This window comes from Tursiops truncatus, chromosome 19 (genome assembly GCF_011762595.2).
Source record: "Tursiops truncatus isolate mTurTru1 chromosome 19, mTurTru1.mat.Y, whole genome shotgun sequence".
Lineage (NCBI taxonomy): Eukaryota > Metazoa > Chordata > Mammalia > Artiodactyla > Delphinidae > Tursiops > Tursiops truncatus.
The window spans coordinates 41591038-41609612 of NC_047052.1; the positions used below are offsets into that span (position 1 = coordinate 41591038).

General features: G+C 57.5%; 1 protein-coding gene across 1 annotated transcript; it reads left to right on the plus strand.

Moving 5' to 3' along the window:
• Nucleotides 1-877: 877 nt before the first annotated feature.
• CHST8 (carbohydrate sulfotransferase 8) lies at nucleotides 878-18204 on the plus strand. Its single transcript, XM_033845390.1, has 4 exons — nucleotides 878-946; nucleotides 1102-1165; nucleotides 16508-16545; nucleotides 17098-18204. Exons 1-4 carry the CDS (start codon nucleotides 878-880, stop codon nucleotides 18202-18204), a joined length of 1278 nt encoding a protein of 425 aa, XP_033701281.1.
• Nucleotides 18205-18575: the final 371 nt, after the last annotated feature.

Sequence of the window (18575 nt, forward strand, 5' to 3'; positions counted from 1 at the left end):
CTTCCTCTGTCCACAGGCTGCATCACCTGAGTCCTGCAGGGCCCAAGGGCCTCCGTGAAGCCAGAGCCTGGGTTAAGGGTGATCCCAGGCAGCTGACGTGACTGAGGGACCACAGCACCCAGACGCAGGCCTGAGGGGTCAGGCCTGGAAGGACCCAGACCCTGCACCAGGGTGGTCTATCAGGCCTGCCTGGGAAGTGGGGTCTGTCCCCAGGGAGGAAAGGCCAGGGGTCTGGAAGCTGAGAGAGAGAGAGATGAGGCCTGAGAAGGGTATCCTGAGCAGGGTGGTGACAGCATGGGGGCACTAAGGAGACCCTGATGGGGTCAGGGAGTCTGTGACTAGGGGAGGTTACCGAGTGGGGTCAGTGGGGGTCGGAAGGATGCGTTCTTGGGCAGGGGCCTGTCACATGTCCACGGCTGGTCACAGCTGAACTCAGCTCTTCCAGCTGCGCACAAAACTAGATGCCCTCACCGGGGGCTCCGGTCCCCAGCAAGGGCGTGTACTGGGACAGACCCTTTCTCCTTAGTCTCTTGTTCATTCCTCTCCAGAGCTACCTGGGCCACCCCTCCCTCCACAGCCCCCTCCCCCAGCCTTGGGCCAGGCCATCCAGACTGCAGAGACTGCCAGAGGAGAGCGCCACAGCCCCACTCCGCCAGCAGCCAGGCTCCTGGGGCCCACCTTCTCAGCTCCCTGTCAGGGGCCCAGAACTATTGATTCTCTTAATTGGTTGCTCATAGAGGACCGAAGGAAAAACAATAAGCAAAGCAAAATAAAACATTCCTTTTAGCTTTCCACAAGTGTGGGCACCAAAACCTCAAGGTTCTCCTATGAGACCCTGGACACCGGGTGCCCACCCCCAGAGGAGGGAGAGGCAGGCATGGGCACTGGCCCAAGCCCCTCAGATGAGCTTCCCGTCCAGGACAGCCCTTATGTCCCTCAGCCGCAGGTAAGTGCACCCCCTGCCAGCCCCCGACCCTCCCAGCCATGCCAGGGAGGGCCTGAGGATTTCATTATGAGCTCAGATGATTATCGAGTACAAGGGGGAGTGAAGGGGACGTTATAAGCTCTCCTTTTAATAATGAATCCCATTTCCTCTTGCAGTTGGTTTTCTTGCAACAGACGCTGTTGCAGAAAATGGAACAAAATGGAAAAGACGAAAAGACGAGTAACTCGGCCCCAAAGCCTTCCCAGCAGATGTCAGGGACAGCAGGGCAGCGTGCCCGAGGCCCGCCCACCGCACCCTCGCCTGGCACAGAGGCACGGCTGCTGCCACGGCGACCCATATGTTTGGACGATTCGCAGCTTGGCTCGGTATTGGGGAAGCTCGATACTGGGGAAGCGTGGAGCCGCCCTCCCGCTGTTCAATAACTGATGACCATTTTTCTCCAATTAAACTGAAATTGAAGGGTCCTCAGACTTAGACACCCAAGTAAAATAATTAGTGCTTAAAATGTTAATTGTGCTCAGATGTGCCTTTGCCTCTGGAAGCTGTCTGCAAGTGAGCATGCAGGAAGGCAGTCCTTGGTGGAGAGAGCTCTGCCCCCGTACACCCCCTGCCCCTGCCCAGCAGGCTGGCCTCCCCAGGAAGCCCAGAGTGCGCAGCACAAGTGCTCATTCTGTCCATGTGATGCCAGTGTGATGGCTCTGTGAGACCTGCTGTGACCCCCTGCCTGGCCAGCCCACTGTCCCCAGACACAGACAGGCAGTGTGGCGTAATGGTTAGAACAAGGGCACAGAGTCAGACAGGTCTAGCCTGGACCCCGGCTCTGCCACCCACAGGGCCAGCAGTGTGGACGCAGGCAGCATACGTGACCTCTGTGAGATTCATGCTCTCATTCATGCAGAACGGGAGCAAGACCTCCCCTGCTGAAGTGCTTGAGACACCCTTGGGTCCTCGGCACCCAGCAGGTCCCAGATGATTCATTCCAGAAGCAATGGACCCCTTTCACCAGGACCAGGAGGGTTGGGGGTCGAGGGCAGGGCCATTGTGTTCTCTCCTTGTGGGCTGTGCAGCCTGCTTCCCCTGGGAACAGCTATTCTTCTGAGAGGAAGGGGTGTGAGGGCCGCCCACACCCTCCACGGTCCCACCAACCTGCTCGCCAGCTAGGGGACACATCTCCCTGCCTCTGGAGAGGATTCACCCTGCCCCAGGCATTTCCTGCTCCTGACTCTGCCCACTAGTGCGCCCTACTTCTATTCTCTGCGGAGACGACACGTGTAAGAGGCTTAGGCTCCTTCATGCTGTGCGTCCCAAAGAAATCCACTTAGATATTCCGTGTTCCCTGATCCCCCACATAATAAGATTCCTTTATCTCTTGTTGTCATGGGAAGTATATATTAACTGATGAATATTAATGTATTGGCCGATTAATATTAATACCGAACCGGTTCATACTTCACAAAGCAGGGATGTCGATGAGCACGGCAGAGCCCAGACAGCTGTTGGGTTTTGGCAGATCCCGGGGGAGCTGCTGACCCTCTCCGCCGCGCCTCGTTATGGACACCATGTCATTAGCGGTGTTTGTCAGAGCTGGCACAGAAGTGTGTTTGGACTCGGAGTGTGGCAATTAAAATCCTTGCCATCCAAGACAGAATATTTTATCATTTAAATAGCATTTTTACATTCTCCTAACATATTTTCCCAGTAACGTTGTTAAATTAGGTGATAAAAGGTTATTTCTTGCTTCTGAAGTTGAAATACGTTACCATTATTCCTTATCTAGCTGGAATTAGAAAAGTTTTGGTATTACATGTTCTGAAGGTTTTATTATCAAAATTTGCCAGACTTTATAAAGCAAACAACATTTTTTGGGGGGGAGGCCCTTGGTTTAATCAAAGATGGACAGAAGCTTTGTCTTCTGACATATTGGAGATTGCTCTCAGCATTTGGTGGAAAGGGAAGTGCTGTCTTTTGACGCGGCCAGGATGTACACTCAGGGCTCAAGGGGGGTCAGAGGGGGTGCCAGCTTACCCCTGACTTGGAGCTGTTACCTAAGCCACCTCCTGACCATCAAGGAAGCCAAAGATGGTCAGGGACTGAGCTTCCCGTCCATCTTGCCCACAGGGAAGCCACGACCAGAGGCTGCATCTTTGGCCAGTGGGGCTGGACTGGAGCCTGCCTGTGTAGCCTCTTCATCCCTCCGTCACCCCTCCAGCTACCCACCTGTCCAGTCCTCACCCAGCATCCATCTCAAATCCCTTCCCTGATTGACATATACACACTACTATACATAAAATAGATAACTAATAAGGACCTACTGTATAGCACAGGGAACTCTACTCAATACTCTGTAATGACCTATATGGAAAAGAATCTAAAAAAGAGTGAATATATGTATATGTGTAACTTTCACTTTGATATACAACAGAAACTAACACAATATGATAAACCAGCTATACTCCAATAGAAAAAATTTTTTTTGGAAATCCCTTCCCTGGACCTCAACCCATCCATCCACTTTCCATCCACACCCCCATCCACCAACCATCTACCCACCATCCGTCACCACCCACATGCCATCCTCTTCCCTTCCCACCCACTATCCTCCGTGCTGTCAGTGTGCCACTCACGTGCCCTCTCCCCAGCCATCACCTGTGCTGCATCTCGTCTGATGTGGAAGACACCCTCTGTGCACCATATGAGCCTCCCCCCACCCTGATTTCCCCACCCACACCTCCCAGTTAAATGTGCCATGAGCAGTGGCTGGGGCCGATACCTCATCATGCATCACTTTCCCCCAGTGCCCAGCATCCCTGAGTCACGCCGTCCCATGACCTCCAGTGGGCATACTGTCTTTGATGTGGCATTTAAGGCCATGGGGCTCCTCCGAGAACACATCTCTTTGCCTAGGAAGAGAGTGCAGAAGAGCTGCTGTGTTCCTGTGGGATCAGCAGACCTGCCCCCAGAACTTGACCCCAGTCCTGCCTCCTCCCATTGCCTTTCCCCCAGTTTGATGCCAGGGACAGGATTCATTTTACCAACAAAAAGGCTTGGACTCTCACAGACTTCCAGCCAGAATGGAGCGTCAGCTGGTCTGGTGGGAACTGTCCAGGTTGCTCTGTGGCAGCCCCTCAAGTGTTCGCCCTCCTTGCATGCCAGCTCCAGCCTCTGCCCTGCCTCACAGGGACAGCCATTCCCAGGCATTGGGGGCATGGGTGGCAGCGTCTCTGACAGAAGACTTCAGCGAAGGACAGGAGCTGGGGAAGCAGGGCTGTGGGTTTCTTCCTGAGCCCAGGCTGGGGTCCCATCTAAATCCTTGGCCAACCTTGAGGTTGACTTCGGTTCCTCTGAGCTCTGCTCTGCAGGGTGATGTCTCGGGGGAAAGAGATCGCTCTCTGTTGACCATCTGAGTGAGAGATGCCAGCCCAGGGGCACCTGTCTGCAGCCCGATTGGTCCTCATTCTTCCCAGAAGCTCAGCCCTGCAGAGCCATTCTAGCCTGGCCCATCCAGGTCCTCTCCCCACCCAAGACAAGGCTGCAGACTGGCACATGGCCCCAGTGTGCTGCGGAAGCTGTCCAGTGCACAGAGGAACGGCATACACGGGTTCCTGGGCCCTGACATCAGCCGGCTTGTGCCCTCTGTCGGGGATGCAGCAGGGGAGACAGTGGCTGAAAGCTGGAAATGATATCCTCAGGATGTCCACCGCCCGTGAGCCTCCTCCAGCGCCCAGAATAGTGCCTTCCTGCGGATCTCCAGCTCTTCTGAAACCCCTGCCATCTCCAGCCACAAATTCGCACAAAAGCCTCAGGCGTTCAAGCATCCCTCTGCCCGATGCCACGTGTGTCCTGGGCACTCCCTGCCCCACATGAGCTATTACACAGCAGCCCCCCGTTCTCTAATCACCTCCCTAACAAACAGAAAACACTCTAGTCGCCGTTGGAAACATCCCTGGTGTGATTTATTGCCACCATCACAATATTTTGTTTGGAGCTGTAAACCTCCAGACATAAGTCATTAGAAGGAATGATGTCTAATCCGGCGGAAGAAGCCTCGGTGGGCTGAGCCGCTCTCACCCAGCCAGAGAACCAATTCCTTCTGGAGAGGATGGCCCCGAAGACGCCAACATGGGCAGCCCCTCGTCTCCACCGCACACAGGCACAGAAGGACAAGGCGCGAGCCGGGTCGCTTCTGTTCTGTGGGATGGCACATTCTCAACTGTGAAGAGGTGCCCCAAACGCATGCCCAGTAATCCAGGCCGGAGTCTTAATTCCGAAGGAAATGCACATAGCCGGGAGGGGCTGCGTCTGTGCCTGTGATCCGTGCTCGTCGTCCTGAGAGCAGCTGCCGGTTGGACTTCAAAGGAAGCAGAAAGACAGCTCAGAATATCTTCTTCAGCTTTCTGTTCACAGTGGCCCTCGCCACCCTGTGAGCAGCTATTACACAGGGACCATGTTCTATTTGCAACACAGGCGCGTCTGACTTCCAGAGCTTTGCTGCCAATGTGCAGGCCAAGGCTAAGAGGAGAACGGAGCCTTGAAGGGAACATCCGGTCACCTCAGAGAGGGCCTGCTAGGAACCCAGCAGCCCCCGTGCCCCAGCCAGGCATTTCCCTGTGAAGGGTGCCTCTCAGAGTTAAGGTGACATCCCCCAAATGCTGCTGGCCAGAGGGGCACTGGGGTCTCTGCTGCTTTGGCAAATTCCAAATACACGTGACAGTTGTGAAAATGCTGGATGGTATTTCCGGTGTGTAGTTCTACTTAATATTCTTGTGTTCAGAGCTAAGAGGGTATTGTTATGCCGTGTTACGTTGGCTCGTGTTTCAAGGATGTTGGAAGTTTTGGCTGGGTTGTGTCTAGACACTGTTTCCAGCTTCTATCTGCAGGCCTTACTTAAGTCTTGGGTCTCTGGTTCAAGATGAACAAACCCAGGGTGTTGTCTTCCCCCGCCGGCTCCTCCCTCCCCCTGGACCTCCCCCGGACTGCATTACGCGGGGCACCCCAGACACCTCCCTCATCCTCAGTCCTGACTCACCAAGCCCGCCAGCCCTCGCCCCTGGCGGTTCTCCAGAATCTACCCTCCCCTTTCATCTCCCTGCCCCGCCTGAGTTCAGGCCCGGCATTGCTCCTCTACATTAGGGTTTAAGAGTCCTGATCAGTTTTTCCTCGTCCTTTAGGCCTTTGGTTTCTGCGGACCGTTACCTTTCGTGAGCTGGGGGCTGGGGACACAGGGCCTGTGGGTCTTTGCGTGATGGCGTGATGTGCGTGTAGAGCCCAGCTCCAGCACGCTGTGAGGGAGCAGTGGGAAGATAGGTTTTCTGCACTCCCCAGCCCCCAGCCAGCCAGGCCCACTGCTGGCTGGACCCCAGGGTGATGAGCCGGGCAGACAGAAGGCAGAGTGAGTGGGTCTCAGCCAGATGTCCGGGGAAGGTGACGTCTCCACAGCCCGCCACTGGCAAGGCCAGGATTAGTGCCTCACCTCTTGGAGGACCCGGCCCAATCCTCAGGCTGAAGACTTCCTGAGCTGCTGGTGGCCCGGTCCTTGGCTGGACCGGCTCCACTTTCAAGGCCCTGCCTTGGGGTTAGGGTTAGCTGTGGACCGCAGCTCTCCAGACCCGTGGCAGAGAACAGCTGGGTTGACTGCCAGGGCCCCCTTCCTTGCCCTTGCCATCTGTGAGTCACCAGGGGCTCAGATCTGCTCAGGGGCACACAGGATGATCCCTGAAATGCCACTGCCCCTCGGGGAGGCGGGGGGGGGGTCCCAATGGTGCTGGAGGAGACACTGGAGAGAGGATGGGCCTGGGAGGTGCTGGAGTCGGGGCCAGGGGCCCCTCCGGGCACGATCAGCGGACAGCGTGACTGCCGACGCACGGCCATCTGGGCGGCCCATCCCTGAGCCCCTGGGCAGCCCTTTGCGGTCTCAGTTGCAGGAGCCCGACTCCCCCCTGGGAGCCTGGGATGCCTCCCTCACCGAGCGGCCCCTGCAGCAGGTGGGGGGCCCTTCAAGGAAGCATCAGCTACGACGGATTTACTGTTGTGGCTCTTCAGGGTATCGCAGGCAGCAGCTGTGACGGGTCTGACAGCCACAGGCCAGCTCAGTAATTGATGCTGCGGCCGGCACGTCACATCCTTAAGCCGGCTCGAGCCGGCCCGATCCTTATCTTGCGGCCAGACCGTCGCGGTAATGAGGCTGCCCCGCCGGCGGCCTCTGACGGCCTGACTCGGCTCCAGAGAAGCAGAGTCTGTCACAGGCCTGGGCCAGTCGGTGGTGTTGGCATTTTCCCTGCAAACAGGCAGCCCCTCAGTGGGGCCGTCTCGGCCTCGGGCTCCAGCATGACTCACTCGTTTTTATTTTCTGGCAACCCCCAGCAGGAACTCACCAATATTCAAGCCAAATTAGGCCCCTTCCTGCAGAGCGCTGGCTGGAGAGCAGTCACCAGGGGCCCCTGACAGCCAAACAGGAAGAACGTTACATCCATCCCATTCAAGCTGGTCACGTGACTCGGAGCCGGAGCCGTGGCTCCCGGGGGGCTGTGGACAAGGGCAGGACTCAGGCCAGGCCCACTGCCTGTGCTCCAGGTAACTGGCTGCGTCTGCCCTGCTTTCTGTCCTCTGGAAAGTGCTGGTCCCACACCGTCACCGACCCCAGAGAGCCACAGGCCATGGAATGTGCCCCAGCTCATACACCTGCCCCCGTCGTCCCTCCTTCAGCCGCCCTCTGGACATCTGCACTTGGGAGACCCATAGGCGTCTCAGACTCAGTGAGGATCTGCCCCTTCGCAGGAAATGCCACCAGCACACCCCTACTGCTGAAGCCAGAAGCCAGGGTCCCTGACTCTGCTCCCAGTCAGCCCCCAGGTCCTGCTGATCCAGGGGCCCACTGGTACCAGTCCATAAGGGCCCAGCTCCACAGTTACATCAGCAGCTTGGAATCTGCCACGGTAGGAGTATTTACACGCGGGAAATCAGCAAACACTACAAGTTAGGCCCCTCCCCCACCCGCCACCCACGGAGCCACTTGTTACACATTTACCAGCACACCTCCTACTGCTGACTGTTCCTCCTGAAATACTCTTCGCACGTTTCCCCACTTTCTACCGTCATCACCTGGGGCCAGGCCTCAGACATGTCCGGCCCGGACAACGGCAACACGCACGGACCAGCCTTTCTGCTCTGTCTTCAGCTCTTCATCTCAGAATCACTCAAATTCAAAATAACTCGCAGCTTAAAGCCCTTCTAGGCTCCCCCTGGGGCCTTAGGAGAGAAGTTAAGGATCTGCTACCTTTGCCGGGACCAGACGGCCCCTTTCTCGCTGGGCCTCCCTGCAGCCACCATGGTCCTGCCATTTCTGCACACCCTTCGGTCTCTGCCTCTCTGCATCCCATGAGCCCTGCTGTCATGGTCAAGGCCATCGACCTCTGCCAGGAATGCCCTCATCACTTTCAGGTGTCAATTGACTGTCACTACCTAAGGGAGACCTCACCTGATGCCCTGGACTTGCTGGTGTCCCCCACCACTTGCTCCCTGCCACGTCCTCCGTGACTGCCATCACACGTGGAACCCCTGTTCAGCGCCTCACCTCCTGTGAACGCCATGAGGGCGGGGCCACGACTGTCCCATTCACGGCCAAGATGCCGTCACTGGCGCCTAAGACACTGCCGGGCACATACAGTGCTCAGTCAGCGTGGAGTGAATGGACAGACCGTGGTGGCCTGCGTGACTGTGTTCTGCCAGCAGCTCCCACGCCGCAGGTGCCACCGGGGGCACCGTGACTTTGCCGGCGAGTGTCACGAGCTTGCTTCTATCTCATCTGCAGCAGCATCCGCTAGCTCCCGCTTATCCTGGAAAGGCCTGTGTGTGTTGAAGGAATACATAAAGGGAAGGAAAGGCGTGGCTTGCTCTAAAGCGTGTGCCACGTGCTCTCAGAAACCGTACACGGACATGAACGTGGCCTCCCCGCCCAGCGCAGGCCGCAGCGCACAGCAGGAGGCATGCGTGTGTGCGGCACAGAGATGTGGTGCGAGGCATCCCCTTGGCACACATGGTGTAGCAGCACGACGCACCAGGTCCCGTTCCATGCAACGTGCATATGTGAGGGCACAGAGCAGTGCACGGCACGTGTGCTGGGGCCACACACCCCCCCGAACGTGGTGGAGTCACCCCCAGGCTCTGACACAGGAGAGCCTCGAGGTGGGAGCTGGGGACCCCTCCCCTGGGGACAGGCGGCCACACGGAGGATGCTCAGAGACCAACCAAGTGATGGGCAGATGGGCAGGGGTGGAACGGCAGGACAGCTGTCGGCTTTGCAGACCCTCTAACTGGCTGGTTGGTTGACTGATGGGCAGCTCCAGGGCCCCACTCTGACAGCTCCAAGGGGATTCACAGCCAAGGCTGAGCGGACAAGGAGCTCCCCAGTTGAAATGCGGATCCTAATCTCAGAGGCGAGGGAATGGAATCGCTAACCAAAACAGGTAGCGGTCCGAGCTGTCAGGTGCCCATCAGCCCAAGACGGGAAGATTCCCGCTTCCCTCCCCGGCAGACAGGTCCCAGAGGTCCTGCGATCGTGCGGGAGCTGGGCTCAGGGAAACTCAGCCGGGGCGAAGGTATCCATTTGATGGGGATACCAGGGGCCGGTGGCTTCTATCCTGCGTGCGCTCTCTATGCCCACCACTGTGCACCGTTTCATTTACACATTTGTGGAACTGGGAGATGGGTATTTTTATCCCATCTTCCTGGTGAGGAGACTAAAGTTTAGTGAGGTTAAGGTCACACAGCAGTGTTCTCATTTTCTCTTTTCCTTCTTTTTAAATATGCTGACCCCTTGTTAAAAGCTATGACTCAGTGGAGTCGCTAGGTTAAGGGAGAGGAAGCCCTTGCTCTGGTCTGGGGCCGAAGGTGACCCCACTGTGAGTTTGGTTGTCTCAGAGCAACTTGAAGAAGTTCTCCCCACTCCCCAGAGGCTGAGGCAAGAGGACAGAGCCCTGCAGGGCCACCTGCTGTCCCACCCAGGAGCATGTGTGGCCTGACCCCCACCTTTCCCCAAGGTCCACACTGACTACAGAGCCACCTTTTGGTTCCAGGAGCAGCCAGCACCTTCGTCTGGGGCCCCCAGCTGCCTGGAGCCCCATTTGCCTGCCCTGGGCCCTGGGGGCAGCAGGGGTGGCATGGCTGTGAGCTGAGTCCCTAGCAGAGAATCTAATGAGTTGAATTTTCCAGTGAACACAAGTGAGGATTTAAGGCCCTTTGGTGAGGCTTCTTCCATCTGAGTTCTGTGCCTTGAGTCCAGGCTGCCCTCTAATTGCTGAGTTTTGCATCAAATCTGCATAAATTAACAATCTGCCCAGATGAAGGGAGCAGCTCACAATGAGGCAGACAGAGGCCGAGGGGGCGGTCAGGAGGGCTTGCCCCTCAAAGGGGCAGAGCCTGAGCTGGTGGGAGAAGAGCCGCAGGAGATACAGCCACTGCGAGGACCCAGGAGCAGGCCCTGGCCAGGTGCCCCCCAGGTGGCAACGGGAGGGAGCCAGCTGGGCGTGTCTTAGTTCCGACCACACAGACCCCACACAGCCGGGCTGGGCTGGACAAACCCTCGGCCGGCGCAGCTCCTGTCTGCATCCGGCTACTCGGCTGGCACCTGCCACCCAGACACACAGACGCTTCTCAGGCTACCAGGCCGAGCCGGAGAAGCTCAGCGGGGGGTTGGTGGACTCCAGCCGGAATCCTGGGCTGCAGAGAGAAGCCCGACACCCGTCCCCCCTCCAGGGCCAGCTCTCAGTCCAGGCAGCCTTGGCTTTTTCACAAGCGTTTACTGAGCTCCTGCTGTGTGCCAGGCCTTGTGCCAGACTCTGTCTGACACCGTTTCTGCCCCAAGAACACGGAGAACTAACACAGTCCTTCATTACTAATTGGACCACCCAACCCAGCAAGGGAAGTGTTTTCTCACCTCCTCCAGGTTTTCCCTGCCCAGTGCTCTGAAAGCCCTCTGAAGTCGCTTCCCCCGTGTTAGGAATTGAATTGTGTCCCCCCCCCCCCCCCCGCAAATAGGTTGAAGTCTCAGCCTCTAGTACCTGTGCATGTGACCATATTATAGGCTCTTTGCAGATGTCATCAAGATGCGGTCATTAGGGTGGGCCCTAATGCAAAACGACCACAGGAGAAGGGACAGGTACATAAGACAGCCGTGTGAGGACAGAGGCAGAGGCTGGATCTAAATTGCCACAGCCAAGGAGCATCTGGGGCAGCCAGAAGCTAGACGAGGCAAGGAAGGATCCTCCCCTTGAGGCTCCAGAGGGAGCAGGGCCGTGCTGACGCCTTCATTTCAGACATCTGGCCTCCAGAACTGTGAGGGAATGCATTTTTGTTATTTTTACACCAGCCCGTTTTGTGGTACTCTGTTACAGCAGCCCTAGGAAACTGCTACACTGCTACACCCTCTGTGAGGGTTAAGTTTATATGTCAGCTTGACTAGGCTGTGGTGCCCAGATGTGTGGTCAAACACCAGTCTAGATGTTACTGTGAAGGTATTTTTTAGATGTGATTACCTTTATTTTTTTATTTTTTGATGTGAATCCTTTTTAAAAGGCTTTATTGAATTTTTGTTACAATATTGCTTCTGTTTTATGTTTTTGGTTTCTTGGCCCCGAGGCGTGTGGGATCTTAGCTCCCCGACCAGGGATCGAACCCGCACCGCCCCCTGCGTCGGAAGGTGAAATCTTTAACCACCGGACCGCCAGGGAAGTCCCTAGATATGATTACCTTTGAATCAGTAGACTTTGAATAAAGAGATTACCCTCCATAATGTGGGTGGGCCTCATCCAATCAGTTGAAGGCCTTAGGAGAAAAGAAGGAAAGAATTCCGCCTCCAGACGGCCCTCAGACCCGAGCTGCACCATCAGTTCTTCCCTGGGTCTCTAGGCCGTGGCCTGCCCTGCAGACTTCACCCATCCTCCACAACTACACGAGCCAATCGCTTAAACTAAACCCTCCTCCACATACATATATCCTGTTGGTGGTTTCTCCGGGGGACCCTCATTCAGAAACCTTTCAGGCTCCCTGCAGAGTGTGGCCTCGCAGCTCCCTCAGGGTCTCTCCCCTGACCCGAGCCACCAGCACATGCACCCTGGCTGCCGTTTCTCCTGCCAGCATCCCAGTCTCACACCTTGTAGCTCATCACCGCTTGCGTGAGGTCCTGCACACTGGCCAGCCAGGCAGGGCTGCTCCAGGGCATGAAGGCCTTTCTCCCAGTACACGTGGTAGGTACAGGATCAACTTCTTTCTAATTGGGATATGGAAACAGCAGAGCAGGGCAACGGTGTTCATCCCACCAGACGCAGCTGCCAGGGAGTCTGGGGTGGGACCGATGCTCGGATGCAGGATCTCGCATGTGGGGCACCCAGGGTGCAGTGGGGGACTTGCCTTTGGTGTCTCTCCTGGCTCCGCCCAGCCTGAAACCCCTGGAGTCTCCTGGCCTGATGGGCAGCATAAGTGGACATGTGGGTGGACAGCACAGATGGATGTGGGGATGTCCATCATGCAGACTCAGCCGCCAGAAGAGCCAGGCTGTGGAAAAAGGAACCAAGGAAACCCAGCTCAGTGCAGGAAACTCTGGGGAATCCAAGGACCACGAGTCTGAAACTCCGGACAGGGCAGGGACTTTGCACTTGCACTCATAGCCTGGGGCCCCGCCTGGCCCCTCCAGTTCTCTCCCATCTCTGTCCCTGTTTGTGGGTCTGACTCCTTCCGGACAGCCATGCCTTCCCCAAGGCTACAGCGTTTAGAGTGGCAGGACCCTCTCCCCACTGCCCATCAGGGCCTAGGGCTGGAATTTGAGCAGCTAGAACAGCAGTCACTCTCCTCAAATGACCAACATGGGGCTAGGGGGTCAAGGCAGCCCTTTCTAGGCACTTGAGTCCTATTTTGACCCACGTCAGTGTCACCTGTCTACACAGCCAGACCGAAAGGCTGGTCCCCGGCCCCCACCCCCAGTGGGCCCTGGGCATCCAGGATTGGGACTTCTGAACTGAACACAGCACGTCTCCCTCCTGTGATTCAGAGAGGAGTGGTGGGCTAGGGACCGTCCTCCCCAACAGCCCACATGCCAGTGACCCCCCGCTCCCCAGCTCTGCTGCAGACCCAGGCTGTTTGGCCTAATTATAGGGCTGGCCTCTCACTCTCATCCGTCTCTGCATCCCCTTGGCAGGCAGCCAGGAAGCTTCTTCAGCCAAACGCTCAGAAGAAAACCTTCAGCCAATGAAGGGCTCGCAGTGTGGAGGGCGCTTGGCAGCCCCAATATCTCACACCTTGTTTACTCCCACCGATGCTCACTGCCATCATACTGCATGTGTTTCCACCACTCTGCCAATCTCCTCTGTCCAGAAAGAGAAAGTGGTCGTTTATTTCTTTCCATACAGGGGGAAAGAAATACAGGTTATTAATGTTATGCTGAAGGGAGAGGACAGGTGACTCAGACTCTGAAAGCAGGGGGTGTACATGACTGGCATTGGGGGTTCCTGTCGCAGGGTAGGCGTGACGGAGACAGGCGAGGTGAGACGCAGCATGGTGATATTGGATGGAAGAGAAGGCTGGGGGCATGGCTTTTATCTACCTCTTAGACTTTTTTGGGGGCTGGGCATGTGGTGCTATGTTGAGGCCAAGTCCCCGTGGCACGGGTTCCGGGGGCTCCTGGTGACAATACCTTCCTTCCTGGTGGTGCAGCAGAGGCAGGGCCCTTCCTGGGCTGCTCCCTGGAGCTGTCCAGGGTCCTGAGTGCAGCTCTCTAGGGAATGCGCAGGCCCCAGGCTCAAGATGCCCAAGGCTCCTCCTGGCCGTCACCTGCTCAGAGCTGGGGGTGGCCTTTGCTTCGCCTTTATCTGAACAGGGTGTGGAAGAGCAGCTTCCTCCAAGAAAAAAGTAGGGACACCGGGACCCTGGCCAGCAGGGCCATTTCCGGCCATTTCTGTTACATTTCCTTCCTTAAGTTTCTTTATCCCAAAGTGGCCATGTGGGACAGGCTCACAGTCTGCAAACAAGCTGCCGTAAGTTTAAGGGTCACGAACATGCAACTTGTAGCCAACTCAGGCTCCATGTAAGATCTGTTGTTGGGTTTTCCACAAGATAATCGTTTTTTTCAAAGGGGACAGTTGCAACCAGGTTGACTTTGTTGGACAAAAGCGGCCAATAGCTCAGGAGACTCACCCAGCCCTGGGCTCTGTCCAGCAAGGACTTTCTCTCCAGGCTGTGCTCAGAGCTCTGGCCTGGCCTGCCTTGGAACCCCTTCGGGCTCAGAGCCCTCCTGTCCGGTCTGCACAGATGAAAATGGGTCAGACCTCACAGCCCACCACCCTCCAGGCTGTGGGGACAGAGCTGATGGGAGGTCGCAGCCGTCGGGGCTGTGACTCTGTGAGCACATCCTCATCTGACTTCACCTGCTGGCAAGATGCCTTTTGTAAGCGGCTCCTCCACCCCGTTCTCGGCCAAATCTGGCACGACTCATTTGCTCCAGAAAAGGAAAATAAATAAGCAGCATCGCACCTTGACAAGTTGACAGGATTGACAAGCAGAGTAAATTCCTGTGTCTGAGGCTCTGAGGAGGAAAGGTGATTTAGCAGAGCCAGCTGCCATCAGAAAATAATTAAGGAAACCCGGCAGCGTGAAGGAAAACTGAGTGTGCAGAGGGTCCCTTCTGGTGAAGGGATCTGTGATCATTGGCCGCAAGAGGGAACTTGCACGTATCAGAGGGAAATGAGCCCAGGAAGCTCATGCTGGGGACTGCCACCTGAAGAGATGTGGAAGGATGCGGGGACGGGGGGGCAGCAGAGGGAAGGAGGCTCTGGGCTGAGACGGGGACCCTTTGAGGGGCTTAATTCTAAGAGGCTCCTGCCTCAAGGTCAGGCACCCGCTGCTGACACCCCACCCCCTGAGGGGTGCAGCCAGTTCTACAGGGAGCTTCCCCCTCTCCATGGAAGAGTCTGGAAGGCCTGTTTCAGGGCTCAGCCACATGCACACACACATAATGCACATAAGCTGGGGGATGCCCGGGAAGGTGTGGACACTCTGCCCTTTGCCCAGGGAAGGGTCATCCTCTGGGAAAAGAGGTCAAAGACTAGTATTGCAGAGAAGAAAGATGCAACGTAAGTTGTGCCTTCACCTCCACCTATCATGGGACTCGGAAAAGGTCCAGCCAGGCTCAGGGAATTTAGGTTTTCCAGCCCAGGGGTGACCTCACGTTCCCCCACTCTCACTTGCAGATGAATGAAGGAGAACTGTGGGCACATCCTCAGACTGACCAGTATAAGGCCAGGGGCACAGCAGTGGCTGAACCTGTAAAAATGGATCTCACAAAGAATCAGCGGAGTCCCTGGGTCAGGGACAGAGGACCCGGATGTCCCCTCGTCAGCTGGGCTCCAGCCACTGGACCTCTGCCGTGTACACAGAGACAGCAGGGGGAGAGCCTTCAGAACAATCCCCACCCCCAGCGGCAGGCAGAGCTCAGGCAGGCGTCCCACCGCGCCAGCTGGAAGTTGGAGCTTTCCGCTTGTTTAAAGGATGCCCAGTGCTGACTGTGACTGTGGCTTTTGGCAATGCCTCAGAGCAGAAATGTCCACTCCCCTGGCACAGGGGCAGGAAGAACCCCGATGCCTCAGAGGCCAGGCTGGGATGGGGAAGGAAGCCAAGACTCCTAAAAAGGCTCCCCCAGAGGAAATCCTCTCGTCCTCCTGGGACCTCCCCTGAAAAGGACCACCTGGGACCAAACAGACCCAAGCAAAACCTCTGGTCAAAGCTTCGACTCCCCAGAGCTTATCCTGAGTGATAAGCGCAGGCAAAGCACCTCCTTGGTGGGCAGCGCGAACAGTCTGGAGCGTGGCCAGTGATGCGCTGATCTCTCTCCATTCTCCCCCTAGTCGCCAATAAAGGCTCACCAGGCAGTCAGTCCCTGTGTGGGCCTCTCTTCAGCCCTTTGGAGATGAAGCCAGCTCAGCCAGGAGCCCCAAGACCAGCTGAGATGGCCCAAACCACAGAGCAGATGCCGAGGTGAAGGAACTTTCTGGAGCCAGTGGGGAAGCCCAAGGCGGAGGGGAAAGAGTGTGTTCCACTCCCAGGCCTGTGTGCCAAGGTATGGGTACGAGTGTGTCATCTTCAGGCACAGAAAGGCTAGAGCTAGGACAGGGTATAAGGAGAAGATGGACAGATCTTCCCGGAGAGCCCTTCCCCATGACTTAATGAAAGTGTGAGGTGGGGGCAGGCTGTGAGGTCCTGGGTGCTCCACTGGGCAGGTATGCGGGCACCCTTGGGCAGGGCGCCTCTGGACCCTCGTGATGGTCACATCAGGAGGTGGGACACCCAGCAGTGAGCGTCAGCTGGGAGCCAGTGGGACCACGTCTCTGCTGCACTCCCACTCGCTGCATGGGTATGAGAGGGGAGGGACACTTGCACCGTGCCATGCCTCTCCTCCCATCCCCCCCGAACTGCCTTTTCCAGCCCGGGCACCCACAGTCAAGAGCCTGTAAGCAGGTGGTCCCTGTGGACCACGTGATACTTCCACTGCTAACACTGTCCTCTCTGCTTGCTTTTCAGGAATAAAGTTCAACATCAAGCCACAGGAGCCCCACAGCGTGAGTTCCGAGAGTCTGATGAATCTCATGGGCAACCTGGGGGAAGCTGGGGAGGGCAGGGAAGAAAGCTCAGAGCTCACAGTAAACCCATTCTTGGAAAGAAAAATGTGTCCTGTCCTTCCCAGGAGCCTTGGGAACAAAGCCTGGGACCTTGGCCCCATGAATTTCCCTTTCCCTTTGGATGGCGGCCTTGGCCTGTGCTGATAGAAGCATTACCTCTGAGCCTGGCTCCCCCGGGCCACCGGCTCCCCCTGCCCCTCGTCACCAGGAGGCTATTCCTGGGAGACCTGCGCCATCTTGTGGCCTAAATGATACTTGCACCTCACACCACGGCCTCTTGAGGGGAGAGGGGATTGTGGGGGCTGTTATGGGGGCTCAGACCAAAGGGGTCGCGTCCTGCAGGGCCAGCCTGTCCCCCTCTCCCTCACCTGGGAAAAAAATGCAGTCTACAGAGGGGTCAGGGACCCCGGCCGTGGCGAGGGCCTGACCTGTGTGACCCCCAGTGCCCAGCTGACCTGTTCACCCTGCTAACCAGTTCTCTTCTTGCCCCAGGACCTCCCATCAGGCAGTTCCCAGGATGGTGACTTTAAGGCACCCACAGAGAGTGTCACCCGAGACTTGTCCAGCCGGGCCCCGAGGGGCCTGAACCTACAGGTGTCCCAGCAGCCTCAAACCCACCTAAACGTGGGGGCCCGTCTGCGACCCCGGCAGCGCCGCCGGCGACTGCTTATCAAGAAAATGCCAGCGGCGGCGGCCATCCCGGCCAACAGCTCTGCTGGTACGTTCGTCCGGCCAGCACCCCGGGCCCTGGACGGCCGTTGGGTCAGCCTGCACCAGAGCCAGCAGGAGCGCAAGCGGGTGATGCGGGAGGCGTGCGCCAAGTACAGGGCGAGCAGCAGCCGCAGGGCGGTCACGCCCCGCCACGTGTCCCGCATCTTCGTGGAGGACCGCCACCGCGTGCTGTACTGCGAGGTGCCCAAGGCGGGCTGCTCCAACTGGAAGCGGGTACTCATGGTGCTGGCCGGGCTGGCCTCGTCCACCACCGACATCCAGCACAACACCGTCCACTACGGCAGCGCCCTCAGGCGGCTGGACACCTTCGACCGCCAGGGCATCCTTCACCGCCTCAGCACTTACACCAAGATGCTCTTCGTCCGCGAGCCCTTCGAGAGGCTGGTCTCTGCCTTCCGCGACAAGTTTGAGCACCCCAATAGCTACTATCACCCCGTCTTCGGCAAGGCCATCCTGGCCCGATACCGGGCCAACGCCTCTCGGGAGGCCCTGCGGACGGGCTCCGGCGTGCGGTTCCCCGAGTTCATCCAGTACCTACTGGACGTGCACCGGCCCGTGGGGATGGACATCCACTGGGACCACGTCAGCCGGCTGTGCAGCCCTTGCCTCATCGACTATGACTTTGTGGGCAAGTTTGAGAGCATGGAGGACGACGCCGACTTCTTCCTGAGCCTCGTCCATGCGCCGCGGAACCTGACCTTCCCGCGGTTCAAGGACCGGCACTCGCAGGAGGCGCGGACCACCGCACAGATCGCGCACCAGTACTTCGCCCAGCTCTCGACCCCGCAGCGGCAGCGCACCTACGACTTCTACTACATGGACTACCTGATGTTCAACTACTCCAAGCCCTTCGCAGACCTGTACTGAGAGGCGGGGCCAACCGGCCGTGGGCGGCCCGGTGCCACCCACTCACATGTCCGCAGGGGCATCCCACGCTCCGTGGGTTCTCACCTGGGAGCTGAGATGTACCCAGAGCAACAGGGCTCTGAGGAGCCATGCCTGCTGGGTGGTGCAGGCCCTTCAGGGGGCCACAGAGGCCCAGGCCTTGGATGGGGACCCTGGCCTCTGTCCCATACCCACTTCCATACTCCTCAAATAAGGAAGATGCTGGGGGGTGAGCTGGACACCCCAAGAGTCCCAGCTGCCCATACCCAGCTCTACCGTCAGGATGACCAGGGAAGTCTGAGGCCCAGAGGATGAAGGCCCCGGCTGTAAGGGATTTCCCGCATCCCTTAGCC

Excerpts from the sequence above, each read along its gene's own strand:
- CHST8 (XM_033845390.1), top strand. The coding sequence starts at position 878 with ATGGGCACTGGCCCAAGCCCCTCAGATGAGCTTCCCGTCCAGGACAGC. Across the intron at positions 1,166-16,507 it reads TGGAAAAGACGAAAAGACGA|GAATAAAGTTCAACATCAAG; the intron begins GTAACTCGGCCC and ends CTTGCTTTTCAG. Across the intron at positions 16,546-17,097 it reads AGCCACAGGAGCCCCACAGC|GACCTCCCATCAGGCAGTTC; the intron begins GTGAGTTCCGAG and ends TTCTTGCCCCAG.